The sequence below is a fragment of the Hetaerina americana genome, unplaced genomic scaffold (genome assembly GCF_022747635.1).
Source record: "Hetaerina americana unplaced genomic scaffold, ioHetAmer1.1.p SCAF_52, whole genome shotgun sequence".
NCBI classification, from domain to species: Eukaryota; Metazoa; Arthropoda; class Insecta; order Odonata; family Calopterygidae; genus Hetaerina; species Hetaerina americana.
Window position 1 is genome coordinate 3074463 of NW_027287117.1, and position 18688 is coordinate 3093150.

Here is an 18688-nt window from a genome sequence, read left to right on the forward strand (position 1 = left end):
AGAGCTACTAGTATTAAAATAATTTTTCACGACATAATTTTTTAAGCTTAATTCTAAATGCTATTTGCAGCGCCAACCCTGCCTTTAATTTAGGTCCTAAACCTAATATTGGTATCAGACGGTATAGTAGCACTCATTAAAACTGTACGACCCAAGTCCTAGAATAGAAAAAAATAGTAATTATAATTTTAAGAGGACAAAGGAGGAATGAAATAAATTAAGAACTACTACACAACACCCGTGGTGTCTGCGACGAGTCGAGAGATGGTGCTCTCCCTTCTTACGACCGACGTTGGCAAATGAAACGGAAGAGATAAGAGTTATATCATTTAGTGTGGCGGAGAATTTAAAGTAATCTAAAGCATTACGTTGTCATCGCCATTGTATTTGCTCTAAAAGCGTTCGTTCTTCAAATCCTATGCTAGATATTTATTTAAATTTCTCGTTTAAAAAGGGGAAAACAGACGTATTTGAATCGATTCCACAATCATCTTGTCTAAACTTCCGAAAACCTTCTCCTGAAATATGATCTGCCTCAATTATTTCTACTTTCTGCTTATTTCTATAATGGAGTTTACTAATATTTCATGGTTGTGATGTCACCGCACACTCGCACTTGTGTGCGTACTCACTACGCTGATCGCCCCCTCAGGACGCATTTGAGCTACTCACACACTACTGCCCTCAATATCTGTGGATGATCCGAATTTCATCGATTATCTGCATCATTTCAACAATTAGAGGCAATAAAATTAACAAATAAAAAAAACACAAAATCCCAGAGAAAATCCGTGCCTTTTGCGTACCAGAATAAAAATAGGTAAATACAATAAAGAAATACGATTGAGAAAGTGAGGTTTAAAATGCTCCAAGGAGTCTAGTGGCTGCCGTTCGGGGGCGAATAGCGGAGACGGTACGTACGAGGAGTGAGGCTCGTCAGTCGGTGCTCTTAGCTCGCTGGCTTCTTGCGAGTTGGAAAAAACTTTAAGCTCGAAATTTGTCGATTCGCTCCTTTGAACCATCCGCTCATTTTTAAGGCGTAATATGCAAAGGAGATCATTCAGTCGAGTAATGAGTACCTCCACCCTCCAAACATCATTGAAGGAGAGTTTGTTTTCCCACAAGTACGTCGGCGGGAGGTTTTCAAAACGGCCATTTCTCCTCCCTCCCCTCCCTCCCCCATCCCCCATCCCGCATCCTTTCTCACACACACTCCCCTCGGACAAGCACACTTCCCAGGCCGTCCCCTCCACACCTCCTCCCAACACTCCCCCCCCCCCACCCCCGAGCGGAGCATCCTTACCACCCCTGGACTATTTCGGCCACTTGATGGGGAGACGGACACCCAACACCGCGGGGATTCCTTTACAAGACCGGAGCGGAGGGAGGAACCCCGAAATAGAACTCCCTCCTCTTCCCCCCCCACTCACCGTTCCTTCCATCCACTTCGTATCCTCTGCCAACAACCCCCCCCCCTTCCCCTGCTCCCCCCTCAGCCCTCCCGCGGCCTGGCCAGCAAAAGGCCCTCGTCTCCCCGCCCATCGCCGTGCTAACACTCCCCCTCCGCAGCACTTGCCCTCCGCTCTCGTGGGCGCCTGAAAGAGGTCGCTCCTCGCGACAAGTGCGGGGCCCACTGGGGATCGCGTCCGTGAGCGACAGGGCGTGTGATTTCAGACCGCTTAGAGCTGTGGGCGATTTTTTTTGACGAGGGGAAAATGGAACATGTCAATGCTTGGAATTCATTTTCGGCAGCCAGTCTTCACGGTCTCCCGATCCGTATTGTGATTCCCACCTCGGGCATGGACGTCGTGTTTGCCCCATGGGTTAGCCCCTTGAGGAAAGATAAGAGAATCTACGTCCTGGGTCAACTCTTCCCTGTGATAGGATTTTAGCTTTTCAGGGGACGAGCCTGAGCCTTCTTCGTATTGGCAGACTTAAAAATAGAGATTTTTCATTAACTCTCATCTAAATTTGCACCACCAAATGGAAGAGTGCTGTCCCAGTATTAAAATATAATTCGTAAGTGGAATGCTCATTTTAAGTAATATTACCTGATTAAGCTGGGATTGGCATTCGGCATGTGGTGAAGAAAATAATGCAAAGTACAAAATATTTCAAAAATCTTTCGCCATTCTGTGCTCCAAATAGTCCATCGAATAATATATCTATCATTGTTCCCAAATGAAAAAATAGGGTGCAGAATATTCCTCGGGGTGATTATTCGAACCAGCGACCTTCGCCCACGCTGCCGTCATCGGAATCATTAAGGAAAAAAATCAGAGTTTTCCATTCGCAAAACTTCATTCGTTGCTGGCAGATTTACCTTCGATATTTTCGCGTTGTGGAAGGCCTTTTTCTCCAAGAAAGCACCGAGTTCTTTTTTATTCAACGGACCTGTGATGAGTACAATGACGCGTTGAAAACATATTATTCGGAGCGACTTATGGATTTGTCAAAAATTTATTGAAATCCGAAAATTCCTCCAGCATAGAAATACTTCCCACGGAATAAGAAGGACGTTCTCAATACTGCCTGTTCGACTGAACTTCCAGTTTAACAATTACGCATGTAATTGGCAGCCCGAAAAAACTTGTTGCATACTTGAAAAGAGACTAAATTTTAATTCGGAAACCAAATATGGTAGGATAAATTTGACACGGATCGCCGTTGGAGTGTTATCTAACAAAAGAACATGCATATCGCGTATCAATTCCACATCGAAATAATTTAGGAGCCAGCCATCCCTAAGAATACTAACTCGAATCCAATATGGATTACAAATACCAAATTTAGTTGCGAAGAAAATGGTATACCGAGAAGTTTTAAATAGAATATGAAACCGGTAACTTGATTTTGACCATATAAATATATTAGCCATTGGTTCAACTTGATGAAAGAAACAACATGCATGCCAAAGCAATCATTATGTTAGCAGGTCGAATACGATAGTCTAATATGCTTGTAAATCCATTAAGGACCTTTTTTATTCAACTAAAGTAAAAGTGCTCATGATAAAGTCAACTTATGCGTTCACAAACTAGAGAAGTTAAGTTAGGTTATACGTACAATATTGAACATGATTTGACATTCTGAATTGTATATAACACATTTTCAAAGTATTTATGTCGGTTCATGTTTGTTGACGAGGTACAAATCTTCTCGCATTTCAATGATATAAGACACTGAGATCTGACAAACAATAGAGCAATGTTTAAGTTTCTACCGCCCGTAGTTTGGATTAGAGCAACTTAAGCTGCCCGGTTTAATTTGCACTGGTGATGTAACCCGGCTTCGGCTGAGAGAGTAAGGATCGATAAATGCAGTAAAATCTGTCGTAATCGCATGAATTTATTCATAAGTGTATGAACTAACCCCAAAAATTCGAAAACAGCACCCCGCGATATTGCTGGGCAGGTTTACTCTGCGAAACGGAAAAACCGGGACAGTTTTTTTCCCGTCCATTCTTATAAGTGTGTTGTAATTTTATTGAAGGAATTTGGCGAAGTAACAAGACGAGCGGCTAATAATATCAACCTTCACAAATAACATCCCCCGTCAAGCAACGGCATTCGCTCTGGTTTCGTACGTATGTTTACGTTATAATCGTGAAATTAATGCTATCACGAAGAAACGAAATGTTTACAATAAAACCTAAAGTTTTTTAGAGGCAATGATTATTATTCCATTTGTCTCCGTCGTTTAAAGAACTTAAATTAAAATTGGCATGGCTTCGCCAACATCGGCGACAAAACATATTAATTTTAAATAAAATAAAATTCAATTTAGAAGGGCTGATGGTTTTCAGCCAACGTAATACCCACCTTTCATTTCAGCTAGAGACTAGGAGGAAATGAAGACATTTTAGGAACTTATTTTTTAAACAACGTAACGGCTCTGACGATGCGATGAGGTTTACTTGCTTCCATTGAGGTCCTTTGCAATGATATCCACCCTTAGGGCGTACATATAAAAAAAGGGTATTGGAATGGTACAAGATGTCCAGTCTGAATCCCTTTCACTCTCAATACTCTTTCTGGGGTGGGGGAGAAAATCCCCGGAGAGCCTGTTATTGCTTTCCGTTTGAGCAGTAATTTATTTATTGATCTGAGGTATTTTATACAACAGGTCGTTTTGGGGATGCCTGCAAAATGATCAATTACCCCTTTGAGTTCTTAAATTAGTTAGACTTGCATTAATTTACGCAATATACAAGAACATTAAAAATATTACAATATGTAAATACATTATACAATAACGCATAGAGAGATTATATACGCCCCATCAGCCGGATTTACATTATTTTACACAATAAAAGAGTACATTTAAAATATTACGATTAGTAAATAATACAATGACGCACAGAGAGATTGCATACGCATCATCTTCCTGCAAACAAAAGGCCAGCACTCTTCGGCTCGCAGTCTTCGTGTTCGCTCTATTCCTTCGTGTTATTTTATTCCTTGAATGACCCTTGACCAACCTTATTATTGTAGCCTTCATTGCAAAGGTCATAATGTCTCACTTTGGAATATCTTTTGGATTCTGTCTTCTCTCGGTTGGGCATAATACAGCAATTTATTTCTCTTTTACAATGTTAACTTCTCCGATTCCTTTCGGATAGTGGAGTTCCTGAATGATTCCCATGTTATTACTACTTTGATGCTCGTAGTTTTGGATTCCATATTATGCCAGATATTACATCTTTGTACCTCTATTTCCAGGCTGGTCTGTATTCTGTGAGTAATTGTGTCCTCCAAGTCGCAAGTTTCACATTCTTCTGAGGGTGATTTGTCAATTTTCTAAAGGTAGGGCCGAAATGTCACTTGCCCAGTTTATATCTGAGTTAGATTTTGATTGTAGAATATCCTGATTTTGTGCCTGTCTGATATCCATGTGATAATCTTGAAAGTTTACCTTCCATTAGAACTTTAGTACCAGTCCCTTTGCCACTCTTTAATGGTCTCCTCTCTCAGTTCTTTATGTGCATCCTTTTTGCTTAGGTTTGTGTGTTGCGCGATTACCTTATCGTAGAGTTTAAGCCCTGAAGCCCTTTGCGATAATTAATGATGGCAACTCTTTCCCTTATGATGAACGGACGCGGAGGTAATCATGTAATTACGTATTTTACCACTTGAGTTGGTTCCTGCTCCTGGGTATTACGCAATCCTGTAAATTTACAGTGGAGTGACTTCTTGTAATAGGGATTAAACAAGCCCTTTGTATTTTCCTTAAGATCCTGACAGAGAAGTAAATATAAATGACGGATTTAGGAAAGGATGCAAACTCTCTCCAGCAGTATTGGGTACATCATTGAAAAAGTTATCGATGACTCACAAGGAATTCAAATGATAGGGATTTAGGTGAAAAATCTCTGTTTTGGAATACACATCGAATGAGATAGACGGCTATCGAGGGGATAGCTATTACCGCGAGTTAAGACGGCGTTTACCACGAAGAGACTCTCTGTAGAGACAATGCTCTACGAAGATAAGTTTACAGAGAAGGAAAGAATCAGCCCGTGAAATTATTGGTCGTCCATGGTCCGAAAATAACAATCCTATTTTTATTAACTCTTTAATTGAAAGATGAAAATAACCCCTTCCTCCTAAAATATTCGGGGATAGTTATCTCGCGTTGCTCAAAGACACAGCGAACATTTTTGAATATGGAAAATTAAAGAGCATCAGATAGTAATGGTAGTAAATAATTATAAATAATACGTTACTATTACGAAATAAAATTTAGTGTACTTTACATGACAAGTTGATGCATATAATTGTAGTAAGAACATTCTTTGTACCGATATTGTACATATTTCGAGGTCCACATTATTAGGCCTAAATAATAATTCACTGATAACAGCTAAGCTGAAGTAGCAATACAACTTCCGATGGGCAAACATTGTCATAATTCTAATTCTTTTAATATCTAGGAAACTTGAGCTCTACGGTCTCGTAAATAAACAAATCGAAGGAAAATTCCTATAGCCGTAATAAATTAGCATAATTCGTCCAGAAATTAAAACTGATTTTGTTTTGATGGGTTGTGGGAAAAGAAATTCCAGGACATTGACCCATCACAACCTCTCCACCTAAATGCCCTTCTGTGGTGGTTTGCGGGAATGTTACTTCGTCACCAGTGACCAACTACAGACACATACAGACTCGACCCAAAATGGGATTCTTCACTGGGCTAAAGGGACTCTGTTAAGGATACTTAGGTTTATGAACACAGTCGCACTGTCCAAGACTGTTGACGGGAATACATTCCCGTAAATTTCACGAATTAAATGTGAAATTTATTCCCGTAAACAGTCACGGATGTTGTGAATGCATTCATTAACTCTTGTTGGAATTCAAACCCGAAATCTAAATTCAGTATTTTTTTTAAATTTAGATTCTTCGAGAATTGTTGGAGAAACAATGAGCGGGTCATGAAAGAACGAGTCCATTTTGCAAATTTTGTCGTTAAGTACACCCTCTGTAGGTTCTTTATTAGTCATTTAACCTGCAGGCTCTCATTATTAATTCGCTGGTGTTTTCATTTTACAATGTTTTGGTTAACATCAACTGACTAAAGTATTTTCGTCAACGATATTAGTCAGGGTGCGTCTGATAATGATAAAAAATACTCTTGATTTATCCGATCCGTGAAATAAAGCTGCTAGCCAAAATATAAGTGAATCGACAACTAGTGAAGAGTCAAACTGTTAATAAATTCAATGAAAGGCATAATCTATGATACGAAATAAGAGATATTATTTGTCCATTGGAGCATTATTTTTTCAAGATAAATCACTTCTTCGTTTCTTGTGTAATTTTTTTGCTGGAGGAATGTCTTTTAATGAGGAAATAATACTTTATATATCAATAAAAAGATAACATAGTAGTTTTTCTGCGAAGTTTTTCTCTATAATCTCAGAATTGATTAAATACCTACAGATAGATTTTCGGGCCTTGTAGTGAAATTAAGCAGCGCACATTCAAAAATTTCCGCGATACGAAAAAAAACTTACTGTCTCAGGTTATGGTAAAATAGGAATTTCTCTGACAATAGGTGACACATCAGTTATAAATTTCTCGCTCGCCTTAATACGTAGGATCTTCTTGATCAATTGACCTCCATAGAGATTTTCCTTGCCATTTCTCATACTGAAGCCGGCAAACCTAAAAATCGCCATGTGTCACAGATAGTCTGCACCCGTTACTAATGTGGATGTTAATTTTATAAAATAATAAAAAAAGGAAAGTTGAAGAAGACAGGAATTTCCTATTAGACAACCTACCCTCTCAATGTTTGAGACATGGAGCGCAAGTGTTACCATACCTAGGAAGTGCTCATCTTTTTCACCGATAGAGGTGCGATGGATGCCCGGAGTCTCGACTGGCCTCGAAGTTCGGCCTCCTCATATCATGGCAAATCCGAGAGGAATTAATTGACAGAATTCTTCATTAGAGTGTGAAATATTTCAACGCGCAATAATGTTTTCAAAATTCTCATCACTGTGGAGAAAGAAAAGGTAATATTTATTCTCATGCCTCCTGTGATTAAGTGAAGTGTGTGAAAGTATGAGGGAAGAAAATAAATCAAAGCTGATTTGCCATTAAAGTGAATTTAGATATAAAACGAATCTCCTTTTATTTTATTAAACAGTACCTCAAGTGATCCGGATTCGTTATTAGGATCAAGTCTTCAGAAATAATTAAGAAAAATAAATTTGTCACAAATATTAAAACGTCACCGTAGTGTGCTCGGGGATGTAGGGGAAGAAAACTAGCTGTGATTCGGCACCCTCTCAAGAGATGGCCCTCGCCAAGATGCCAAGACGCCGTATTTTTTGTCATCATGACTCCGAGGAGGAAAGAGTTCGCTCTGTGAGCAATAGATGGTGTCAGCATCAGTAGAAATTCAGTAGAGGTATTTCATCCCTCATTCAGTTTCCGGGGACTTGATAGGGGTTGATGGGGTAATAAAAAGTTATCAATAGTTTTCACCTTGAATCGCAAGTTGGATTGAGTTTTGCCACAGTTGAGTTAAGTCCAAATTTAACAAACTGACTCTGTTGAGTCGCTGATGTTACTATTTATTACATGTACAAGTCCCCAACTAAGGTTCACATACCGCGGTTGGCGTACTCGTCCGTGGTATTTCGATTCTTGCCCCGATAATGGATCGAATGATACGACCCGTTCGGGAAATGGGACGCTATCTAACGATTCTTAGTCGCATGATTTGTTACGAAAATAATCTCCTGATTCCAAGCTCCTCTCCATCTACGTATCTCCCCAATATATATATATATATATATATATATATATATATATATATATATATATATATATATATATATATATATATATATATATATATATATAAATATATATATATATATATATATAAATAATATATTATATATATATATATTATATATTATAATATATATCATATATATATATAAAAATAATATATTATATATATATATATATTATATATTATATATAATATATATATATATATATATATATATATATATATATATATATATATATATATATATATATATAATATATATAATATATTATATATATATATATCCCCTATCTTTTCCCACTCGAACCAGCACAAATGACGCCAGCATTCATTTTTATATCCTTATGATCACTACTGTATCCGATATAAATGAGGCCTTATGAATACCACGAGGTTTACAAGGGGGATCGAGATGGTGCGGGGGCTAACGTACTGGCTTCCCACCTTGAGGGCGCGGGTTCAAATTCCGGCGGTGTTGAATACTTTTTAAGCGGTATCTCGATCCCTACTTAAGGTGCTTTATGGAGGGCACTTTGAGTGAGTACGCCGTCCGTCGGATGGGACGTTAAACTGCGGACCCCTTGGCGCCTTTCGTAAAGAGTAGGCTAATGCAGACGCCGGGTTTCCCTTCATCCTTTCCTGTCCATCCCCTATAGCGCAAATGACCTTAGCTGTCGGTCGCCTCCCCTCAAAACTACTACCACGAAGTTTACAATAGGGAACGGGGCGAATGAGTATTTTGGATATTAATCGAATAAAAATATGTAATCGAGCATGAAATGCATTAATTTATAAGACTTCAAAAATTAAACTAATGATGTTGTTAGCACTAAAGAGGCGTGTTTAACCACCTGTAAAATAGATGACCATTTCCAAAGCACAATTTTTCAAAATTTTACTGAACATGCATATTAACATTCTTATACCCGAGGTTAGACTGAGTATCCGTCCAAACCTTAACCTTCATGGAAATAAATAATATTTTACTGGGGAATTTCAGTAAAATGATGCATCAAATTACATTAAATGTCCTCCACTAGATTAATTTAATACTTTACCATATGGTAAGGCATGAGTCAATAGAGCACATTATCAATTACTATACGGACAGAAGATAAAAAGATGCCAGCGTAAGATCTTCATTCGTCGGGGTGACAAAGTCTTGGATAAATTGGTCCTCGAATAAACTGATGGTCCCCAATTGCTAAGTCAAATACATTTGAATAACTAAACAACGTTCACACACACACTTAACATATATATATATATATATATATATATATATATATATATATATATATATATATATATATATGTATAATATATATAAACACGGATGTAGATTTGTAGAATATAGAGACACATAGAAAGGACACTCACAATATGTTATTTGACGTTTCGACAGCACGGCTGTCGTCTTCTGAAGATGACAGCCGTGCTGTCGAAAATCCACACACATATATATATATATATATATATATATATATATATATATATATATATATATATATATATATATATATATATATATATATATATATCCACATATATATATATATATGTATATATACACACATATATATGTGTGTATGTTTGTGTGTATTAATGTATGTGTATGGAGCTCCAGGTGCCCAGAGAGGCTTTCCCGGGAATCGATTCCCGGGCAAGCCTCTCTGGGCATTAAAACAATACTCAAACCCAGGGATAGAGCGTTGGACCGTAGCGTTACTGTACGGAGCGTTACTGGCCGTAGGGCCCGGGTTTAATTCCCGGGCAAGCCCCTCTGGGCACTTGCAGCTGCGCCCAAGCTATGTGATTTTTCGTGTACCGTAATCAAAACTTCTTCGCATTTTATTTCTGATTGTACATAAGACCAAATTCGAGGCGCTGCATACTACGAGTATTTTATCCAAATGGTATACTGCTCTTGTGAGTGCTTCTACATCATCGATATATGTGAGTTTCAAGTGTGCTTAAAATACTCGTAGAATTCATCGCCTCGAATTTGGTCTTATGTACAATTAAACTAAAATACGAAGAAGTTGTTAATCATCGTGTGTGCTCACAGGAAAAACGAAACCTTGCCAGTTATCACTTCCTTTCCAGTACTTAATGGATGACAAAGAATCATTTAATGGATTTTGTAACACAAATTGGCGGTTGTGTTCTCTTCATTTAGCAGAATTTTACACATATATTTACTGCTACTAGTTATTGTTCATAAGAGAATACCACGGTAGGGATGAAAAGAAAAAAAATAATGGATAAATTGCAAAATCGTACCAAATGACATGATTTATCTTAATATATCCACTTAAATTTTCATTTCCAGCAGAGTTTTGATTTTTCTTGGGTAATCGTAATTAAAATAGTACTCAAAATTATCTGTCAATAACTACAATATCTGCGTCACCATGGGGATGATTTACCCGGCAAAGTTTTGGCTGACGATGACTTTGCATGTCGAAACCTAGGTCGTGTACAATAAAATATATGTGGAAGAACAAAGTTTTTCTTTTCCGATAACACGAAATAGTACTACACCATAAAAAACACTTCGAGGCGATTTCCGCGAATTATGCTAAGCATGAATTATTTACCATTATAGGATGAGGAATCTTCCACGACGACGACCACCACGGGCTTCACTCGGGAGACCGTGAGAGAGTCCTCTTCCGTCTCGAGGCACATTGACCTCGAGAAGCTGTTCACGCCAGCCTCGGATTCCGGAGAACTGACCCCGTCAAGCAGAAGCAGTAAGTGCCCACTCCATTGCTCTCCACCGTTGAACAAATAGCTGCCACCATCCCATCCCCAATTTGACGGCCAGTGCCCGGGGACAATCGGACAATCGCATGATCGAATTCGTCAATGCAACTCGCCTAGACGAATTCTCCTCCTCCAATGCTTTGCTGTTCCACCTTCCCAAATGCCCGTTTCCTTTCCTCGTCAATCCCTTCCTCGCCCACCTGCCAACACGTTCCCCGCCAAACATTCCCTTCTCCTACTACACCCACTGCCGAATCCTCAAAAAACATTAGTTAATTGAATATTTCTATTAAGTGTATTCTTGTCAAACAATCTTAGACTGTGACCACCGTTGGTAATTAGACAATTTGTAATTTTCTACACAGCTTTTATTTTTCCGATCTGTTTCGAATTAGCAGCATTCTTTCAATCAAGTATGAGAATCAAGTATGAGAATCAAGTATGAGAATAAAAACGGGGTAAGAAATCAGGAAGTGTCTGATTACCAGCAGTAGGTCCGAATCTATTCCATAAAGCTAGTCCTGAACGAATACGTTATATTTATTTGCAACGCACTTTCATTCGCGTACTCTCAAAACAACTTGCATATCGTGTTAGGCATTCTTCAAGGAAAAGGCAGAAAAATGGATAATGTATTGAAACCAATATTTTTTCTGTGTTTTACTGCAACGTGAAAATTGGCTACATTGTTCGAACGAAATTGAATTTGGCATTATTTATGGTAGGAAAGCATTTGAAATACACGACAAGTGAGCTTGTTTTCAACAGGTGGACGTTATAACCATTGGCTGAACTAGAGTTTGATGACAGATGTAAATGCATCACTTTAACCTAAAATATTAGTCACGATTGAGTACTTGAGTGCAAAACTCACTGTGAATGAAGTAAAGTAACGATTAAGGCATGTAGAAGAAATATATTACACTTATATGAACTTCATGATGCATTAATAATTGTGATATTGCTCACGTTTATTCAAATACCTGGGGCTAGTTTAGATGATAGCCTTAAAGCAGATTTTTCTACATAGTTTCTTGATGGAAGCTTGTCAAATATGCTAGGTTTAGACATTATCATCATTGACCGGATATATTTTACAGTATTACATCTTAAGTGCTTGTAGTATTACATCATAAGATTCATCAACACGCTTATTTTATCATTTTCCACAACATAAAAAGCAAAATCTCAAAACAGATCGACGCTAATGTTTTCCAGATTGTCCGCTTGCTATCGAATTTAAATTGTTCACGTCAAACTAATCTGTCTGGGAACTCAATTCCGACTCAAGTTGATTCCGATTCTATTGGTCACCAATGACTTTAAATGTTTAAGTATAACTTAAAATATATATATCTGAAATTTGACAATCACTTTGAGTAGCCCATTTCAAAACTATTAATTTCAAAACTATTATTCAATATTGTGAATATATTTTTTTTCGCGCTGAATATAACTGCAGTAAAATGAATTCAAGTGCATCTTGAAATAAATGATTTAACCAGTCGAATAAATTTGTGAATCGTAATATCAATATGTTAACACTTAACCCAAAGCCCCCGTTTCAAAATGGCGTTGAACGGGTTTGCTTTTAGTTCAATAGTTTCAGCCTCAACTTTGTGGAAGTTCATTTTAATAAATGAAAAAGAAACACTTTGTTCCAATCCACCACTTTATTACAGGTACGACTAGTTTCGACGCTACGGCGTCATCCTCGGGTACAAAGTTTAAAGTCACAATCATTGCATATATACCCTCTTCTGGAAAGGGTGGGGGAGTTTTGGGAAGAGGGGGCGGGGAGGGGAGTACGGGGGTAGGTACGAAAGAATGTGGGAGAGGGTAGGAAACACCAGGAAAAGCGTTAGTGAGTGGGGGGGATTGGAAGGTGGGTTAAGAAAGGGGAAAATTTCATTGGTCGGTATAATTTGAGTCAATGGCTAATGGGGATAAAGGTACGGGTTAGGAGTCAATGGGAGTTAGGGGGAAGGGGTTAGAGGTTCTGTTTTTCTGTTATTGCTAGGGAGGCTTCCAGGAGAGGTGATACGTTTTCAAACAGAATGTCATTGAGTAAAGGATGTTTCTTCATTGTTCTCCGGATCTCCAACTCTTCCTTCTTGTCCATCCTCCTCCCTTTTTCTTCACGATGTAGAATTTTGGGGATGAAATCACTGGTGTGATTTTCCTCCCACAGGTGTTTGGCAAATTGGGATTGGGCGAGGTTACACTTCTTGTAGCACCTCTTGTGTTCCTCCGCTCTTGTCCGCACCGCTCGACCACTCTGTCCGATGTACCTCGCACCGCAATCCCCGCAAACCATTTCATATATCCCACTATTTTCCAGTGGCTCAACTTTATCTTTAGTTTTATTTATGAACATTTTTAGATTTTGTTTGTTTGTCTGGATTTCTTTAAGAATGTCTTATTTTCTTCAGGGAAAATGTATTCGTCATCAAGCTTCTACCTCCCGAGCCATCCGACGGTCGAGGAGCAAGTCGACCTGGCCAGGAGGATATCCCGATCCCTGGCGGACTCGAGCAATCAGCAGAGCAAGGGCCAGAGCATGTACGTCAACAGGAAGAAGCGGTCCGTCAAGTGGGTGCACGAAGGAGGTAAGGGCGAAACGATTCGCAATCGGGCGAGATGGCCTCCGCCGCCCCGATTGCTTAACATCTTCACCACCCACATCCATGCTCAAAACACGAAACCCTTGGTGACTGGTGTCTTTTAATTTGATATGCATTTCACTGTGAATTGTAACGGAGCTATTAAGAAATAACCACACTTGTTCTTCATTATTTCATCATTAGTCTTCGTTATTTTTTTTTAACTAACCCGCGTGACAAAGGAGTCAAGTAAGCTAATTGATTACGAACTACATATTTAAAAAAAATGGAAATCATTATGTTTCAATCAAAATAAGGCACAATTCGTTCTATTTTTTGCTGAATATAGATGCTTATCGTAGTTCTTGGGAGGTTGACATTGGTGGAATCTTAGGAGCGTGGTAAAAACCTCGAGAAATTTCAGCTTGCCATGCGACGTAAAGCCGATGGAATAATTAATTCTTTCAGTTTACACCAAGTGTGGTGGAAAATGGAGTGATAGGATATGGGCAGTTAATGGAAGGGTAAAATTGGTGTGTGTCACACGAAGGCGAAAGAGGCAAGAGGGAGCAAGAAGGGAAAATCTTTGCACCCTATTAAAGATAAATCAGAAAAATTGTTAATTGAAACAAGAATGATTCAATTGAGATAAAATACATAATATGTAGGTAATCTATGTTGTAAAAATATTAGGTTTAGCAAGCCAGCAATTTTAGACATATTTTAGACACATAAAGTTGTTGGAATTGAAATCACATGAAGCCGTGAGGGTAGATAACTCGAAGAACTACTCAACGGTTTAAGTAAACTTGGGAGGAAGGGTTTTTATGAACTAATCCGCAGTATTTACGGCGGAATATGATGGCAAGACAATTTTGTCAGATCAGTGATAGGTCCCATTTCAAAAAAGGGGATGGCTGCCGTAGGGCTAGAAAATAATAAGTTTTATTTCACTTACAGCCAATGTGGTGCTTAGGATCATGAATAAGAAGCAAGTGAGGAGGGTAAATGATTATTTAGGGGGTGATAAGATTGGGCTCAGGAAGGGGAAGGCACACGTGACGCCATAGCAATGATGAAATCGCCAAAAGCACGAACACATGAGTGAAATCAGGATGTATATGCTTTATTTCGTAGATTTCAAGAATGCGTTCGGTATATGAAATTGGGTAGAATTAAGCGAAGACAGGAGTTGATTCGAGGAAAAGGCGACTAATCTGTACATTTCTCAGTCTGCTCTTTTAAATATATATTCGGAGTAAAGGGAAGGTTGGAGAGGGCTATAAGCAGAAGTGAAAGTAGGTGAAGAATGAAAAAAATCAGATTTACGGATGATCAAGCTTTAGTTTAGCCAAGGGTGTTTCTATCATGCATACGTGCGTATTAAAGATATGGGATGAAAATCAATATAGAGGGCGAAGTTTTTGAGAAGAAAGAATGCCAAGTTATTAATAAAATTTGAAGACAAAATTAGAGCAGGTATTATAGCTATCTTGGCGGTTTTTCCGATCAAGATGGTCTAGGTTGTGGGGACATTAGAAGAACAAGAGCGTGATGCATAGAAGTTTTCGCGAGGAGGCGGGAATTGATGATAGGAACGTGGAGTGAGAATGTTGAGAAAATAACAAGGAAAAACTTTTATATGAAGCCGGGTTTTGTACGGCTCGGAACATGGTCACTGAAGCAGGATGATGGACACACAGTGAAAGCTTTTGAAATGTGGGTGTGGATAAGGTGAAGTGGACAGAAGGGAAAACAAATGAGGAAGTGCTAGGCATGGTAAGGGAGGGCGGAGAATTTTGAGGAGAAATCCAAAGAAGGCAGGGAAAGTGGCTGTAGGGCATTTGTGATTGGCGATAGAAAGTTGAAAACTGTGGTAAGGGAGCGAATTTTAGGCAAGCAATTTAAGTTGAGGAAAAGGGTGGACGTGTTGGATGGATTGATGGGAGGTAGAATGGATGCATAATGGAAGAACAGTTTGCTGCAATGTGGGGTGTCAGCTTTTTCTATTTAGTTGAGATTAAGAAAAGTAGGTGTCCATGTAGTTGGTTAGCGACTGTTCAAAACTTACATTAAATGGTAGACTACCAATGAAAATTTATATGCCACAATATTTGATAGGCAAAATATTTCTTGAACTTCACACTTTTTCCTTGTTGAAGTAATTCTATATTTGGCTATTTCCTTAACTTGAACTAGACGTTGAACCAACCTAATGTTAATAACTACCCTTTCAAGATAACAAATAACAATGAATAGAAGATCAATATCTCTTGATTAACCAATGTCTAAAGGGATAATGAATATATTTTACTTTTCGAGCATTTCTAATCAATTGGCAATAACCGTCTTCCTCCTACAAATACTGTTACCCATTTTCAACATTGAATAAAGTTATACCACGAGATATGCCCAAAAGGTACCTAGCCATGCAATATTTTGAGGAAAGTAGCCTACCGAGAACAATGAGACCTTAGCTTTATCCTTCGAATTACTCCCCTTGGGACCTCACACACTTATCCCAACATCTCCCTTCCACTTTTCACAGCAATCGGCAAAATCCTTTTTCGGAATGGTCATGAGCTATCTCGTCTCATCCTCGTCAACCGAAGGTTGGGAAGACTGGGCTTTTGTTTAGGGTCAACCATGACTCATTTCCAGTGATGACCTTTCTTAGAAAACCTGGGTCATTGTTTGCGGCTTGAAGCAAGTCCATCGTAAATGCAGCACGAAATACTTCACATTGGCGAGATAAAAGAAAATGCGACGGGACAGCTGATGACCATTCTGATACAAAATACTTTGCCGATTGTTTTGACAATAAGTGCTTGGATAAGTGTGTGAGGTCCCAAGAGGAGTTCGTCGAAGGGACCCGAGGCATTATTGCTCCGGGTAGGCTATTTTTCTCAAAATGGCTGGATCCTTGCCGGACAGAAATCGTTTAAGCTCTGAAATATCAACTTTCGACCTATAATATAAGCAGCTCAAGCTGTTTCAGATATTTTAAGTGAATTCTCCAACCTTTTAAAGACACACAAGTATATATATATATATATATATATATATATATATATATATATATATATATCTGTATAGTCCATCATATGCGACGGTAGGCGAAGGAAGAGATGGGGATGAGGTGGGGGACTACGGTTTAGGCACGAGGAATGACCGCAGGGAGAAAGCAGTTGAGTTCTGCAGGAGACAGTTCTTAGTCATCACCAACACTTGGTTTAGACACCACAAAAGACGCAGGTATACATGGAAAATGTCAGGTGACTCAGGAAAATATCAGCTAGATTATATCCTGGTTAGACACAGGTTTAGGAACAGTGTGATAAATTCCCACAGCTTTCCAGGAGCGGATGCGGACTCAGACCACAATTTAGTTGTTATGAAATGTAGCGTACGTTTCAAAAAGATAAGGCAGGGGCGGCGAGTTAGAAAATGGAATGTAGAAGCATTAAATGGGTTGAAAAGGAAGGAATACAAACAGCCGGTAGAGAAAATCATGGAGGATGGTAAAGGGCTTATTACTATCGAAGAAAAATGGGAAATGATCAAGAAAGGGTTGTCTAAAGCCGCAAAAGACACTATTGGAACCATTAATGCTAAAAGGACTAGGAAACCATGGATCACGGATGAGATGATTACAAAGACGGATGAGCGGCAAAAATGGAAGAATATAAATACAGAATTAGGCAAAATGAAGTACAAAGAATTGAACAATAAATTGAGTCGGGCAACAAATAAAGCAAAGGAAGCATGGTGGAAAACGCAGTGCGAGGATATGGAAAGTCTGCAGAGGAAGGGTGAAATCGGTGCGCTGTACAGCAAAGTTAAATTTTTATCGGGAAGTAAGAAGGGAAATTCTATGCCAACAGTTAGAGATAGGGCGGGTAAGATAATAGTTAACAAGGGAAAGATCCAAGAGAGATGAGAGGAATATATAGAAGAAGTGTATAGTAAAGAACTTAGACCAACAAAGTTAGACATAGAAAATGAGCATGACATAGAGGAAGATAGCTTAGGTCCAGGCATATTAGACAATCAGATAGAAAGGGCATTAAGGGAGATGAAACTAAATAAGGCCGTGGGGGTGGATAACATTCCCGCGGAACTATTGAAATCTTTAGGAAAATGTGGGAGGAAGAGGCTATATGGGCTGATCCGTAGTATTTATGAGAAGGGAATCTGGCCGGAAGACTTTGTGAGATCAGTTTTAGTTCCTATTCCAAAAAAGGTAAAGGCCATATCATGTGAGGACTATAGGACAATTAGTTTGATATCCCACGCAGCTAAAGTTGTTCTCAGGATCATAAAAAGAAGGATAGAGAGTAGGGCAAATGATTACATAGGGGATGATCAGTTTGGGTTTAGGAAGGGGAGAGGTACGCGTGATGCCGTTGCAGTGATGAGATTATTAATCGAGTGGAATATAGAATACAACGAGGAGGTATTTGCCTGTTTGGTAGATTTCGAAAAAGCATTTGATAGAGTGAATTGGGAAACACTAATGAGAATATTGCAGAAAATAGGAATAGATTGGAGGGAAAGGAGGCTAATCTGCAACCTGTACCTGTCAGTCTGCTCAGGTGCGGGTGGGAAACGGGGAGTCAGAATGGGCAGTGTTAGGAAGGGGTGTAAGGCAGGGTTGCCCATTATCACCGTTGCTGTTCCACCTGTATGCAGAGGAAATGATCAAAGAGGCATGAGAAGGACTGGAGGTAGGAATGAAAGTGGGCGGGGAATTCGTAAAATCAGTTAGGTTTGCTGATGACCAAGCTTTAGTTTGTCAGTCAGCCAAGGGGCTGCAAGCATTGCTGAGTGAATTGGAAATTCAGTGCGACCGGTATGGGATGAGAATCAATATTAATAAAACAAAGGTTATGCGATTTTCTAGAAAGAAAAAGGCCAAGCTTAACATTAAAATAGGAGGGCAAAAACTAGAGCAGGTAGAACACTTTACGTATGTTGGAAGTGTTTTGGACCAACACGGTCAAAGT

General features: G+C 38.9%; 1 protein-coding gene across 4 annotated transcripts in view; it reads left to right on the top strand.

The window, feature by feature from the left end:
- LOC139694679 (fap1 adhesin-like) overlaps positions 1-18688 on the top strand; it is a 223224-nt gene that overhangs the window by 129647 nt on the left and 74889 nt on the right. For all 4 annotated transcript variants that reach the window (XM_071593177.1, XM_071593175.1, XM_071593178.1 and 1 more), the window contains 2 exons: positions 10919-11066; positions 13512-13688. In XM_071593177.1, the coding sequence (XP_071449278.1) occupies positions 10919-11066; positions 13512-13688 (325 nt within the window). The remainder of the gene's footprint in view (positions 1-10918; positions 11067-13511; positions 13689-18688) is intronic.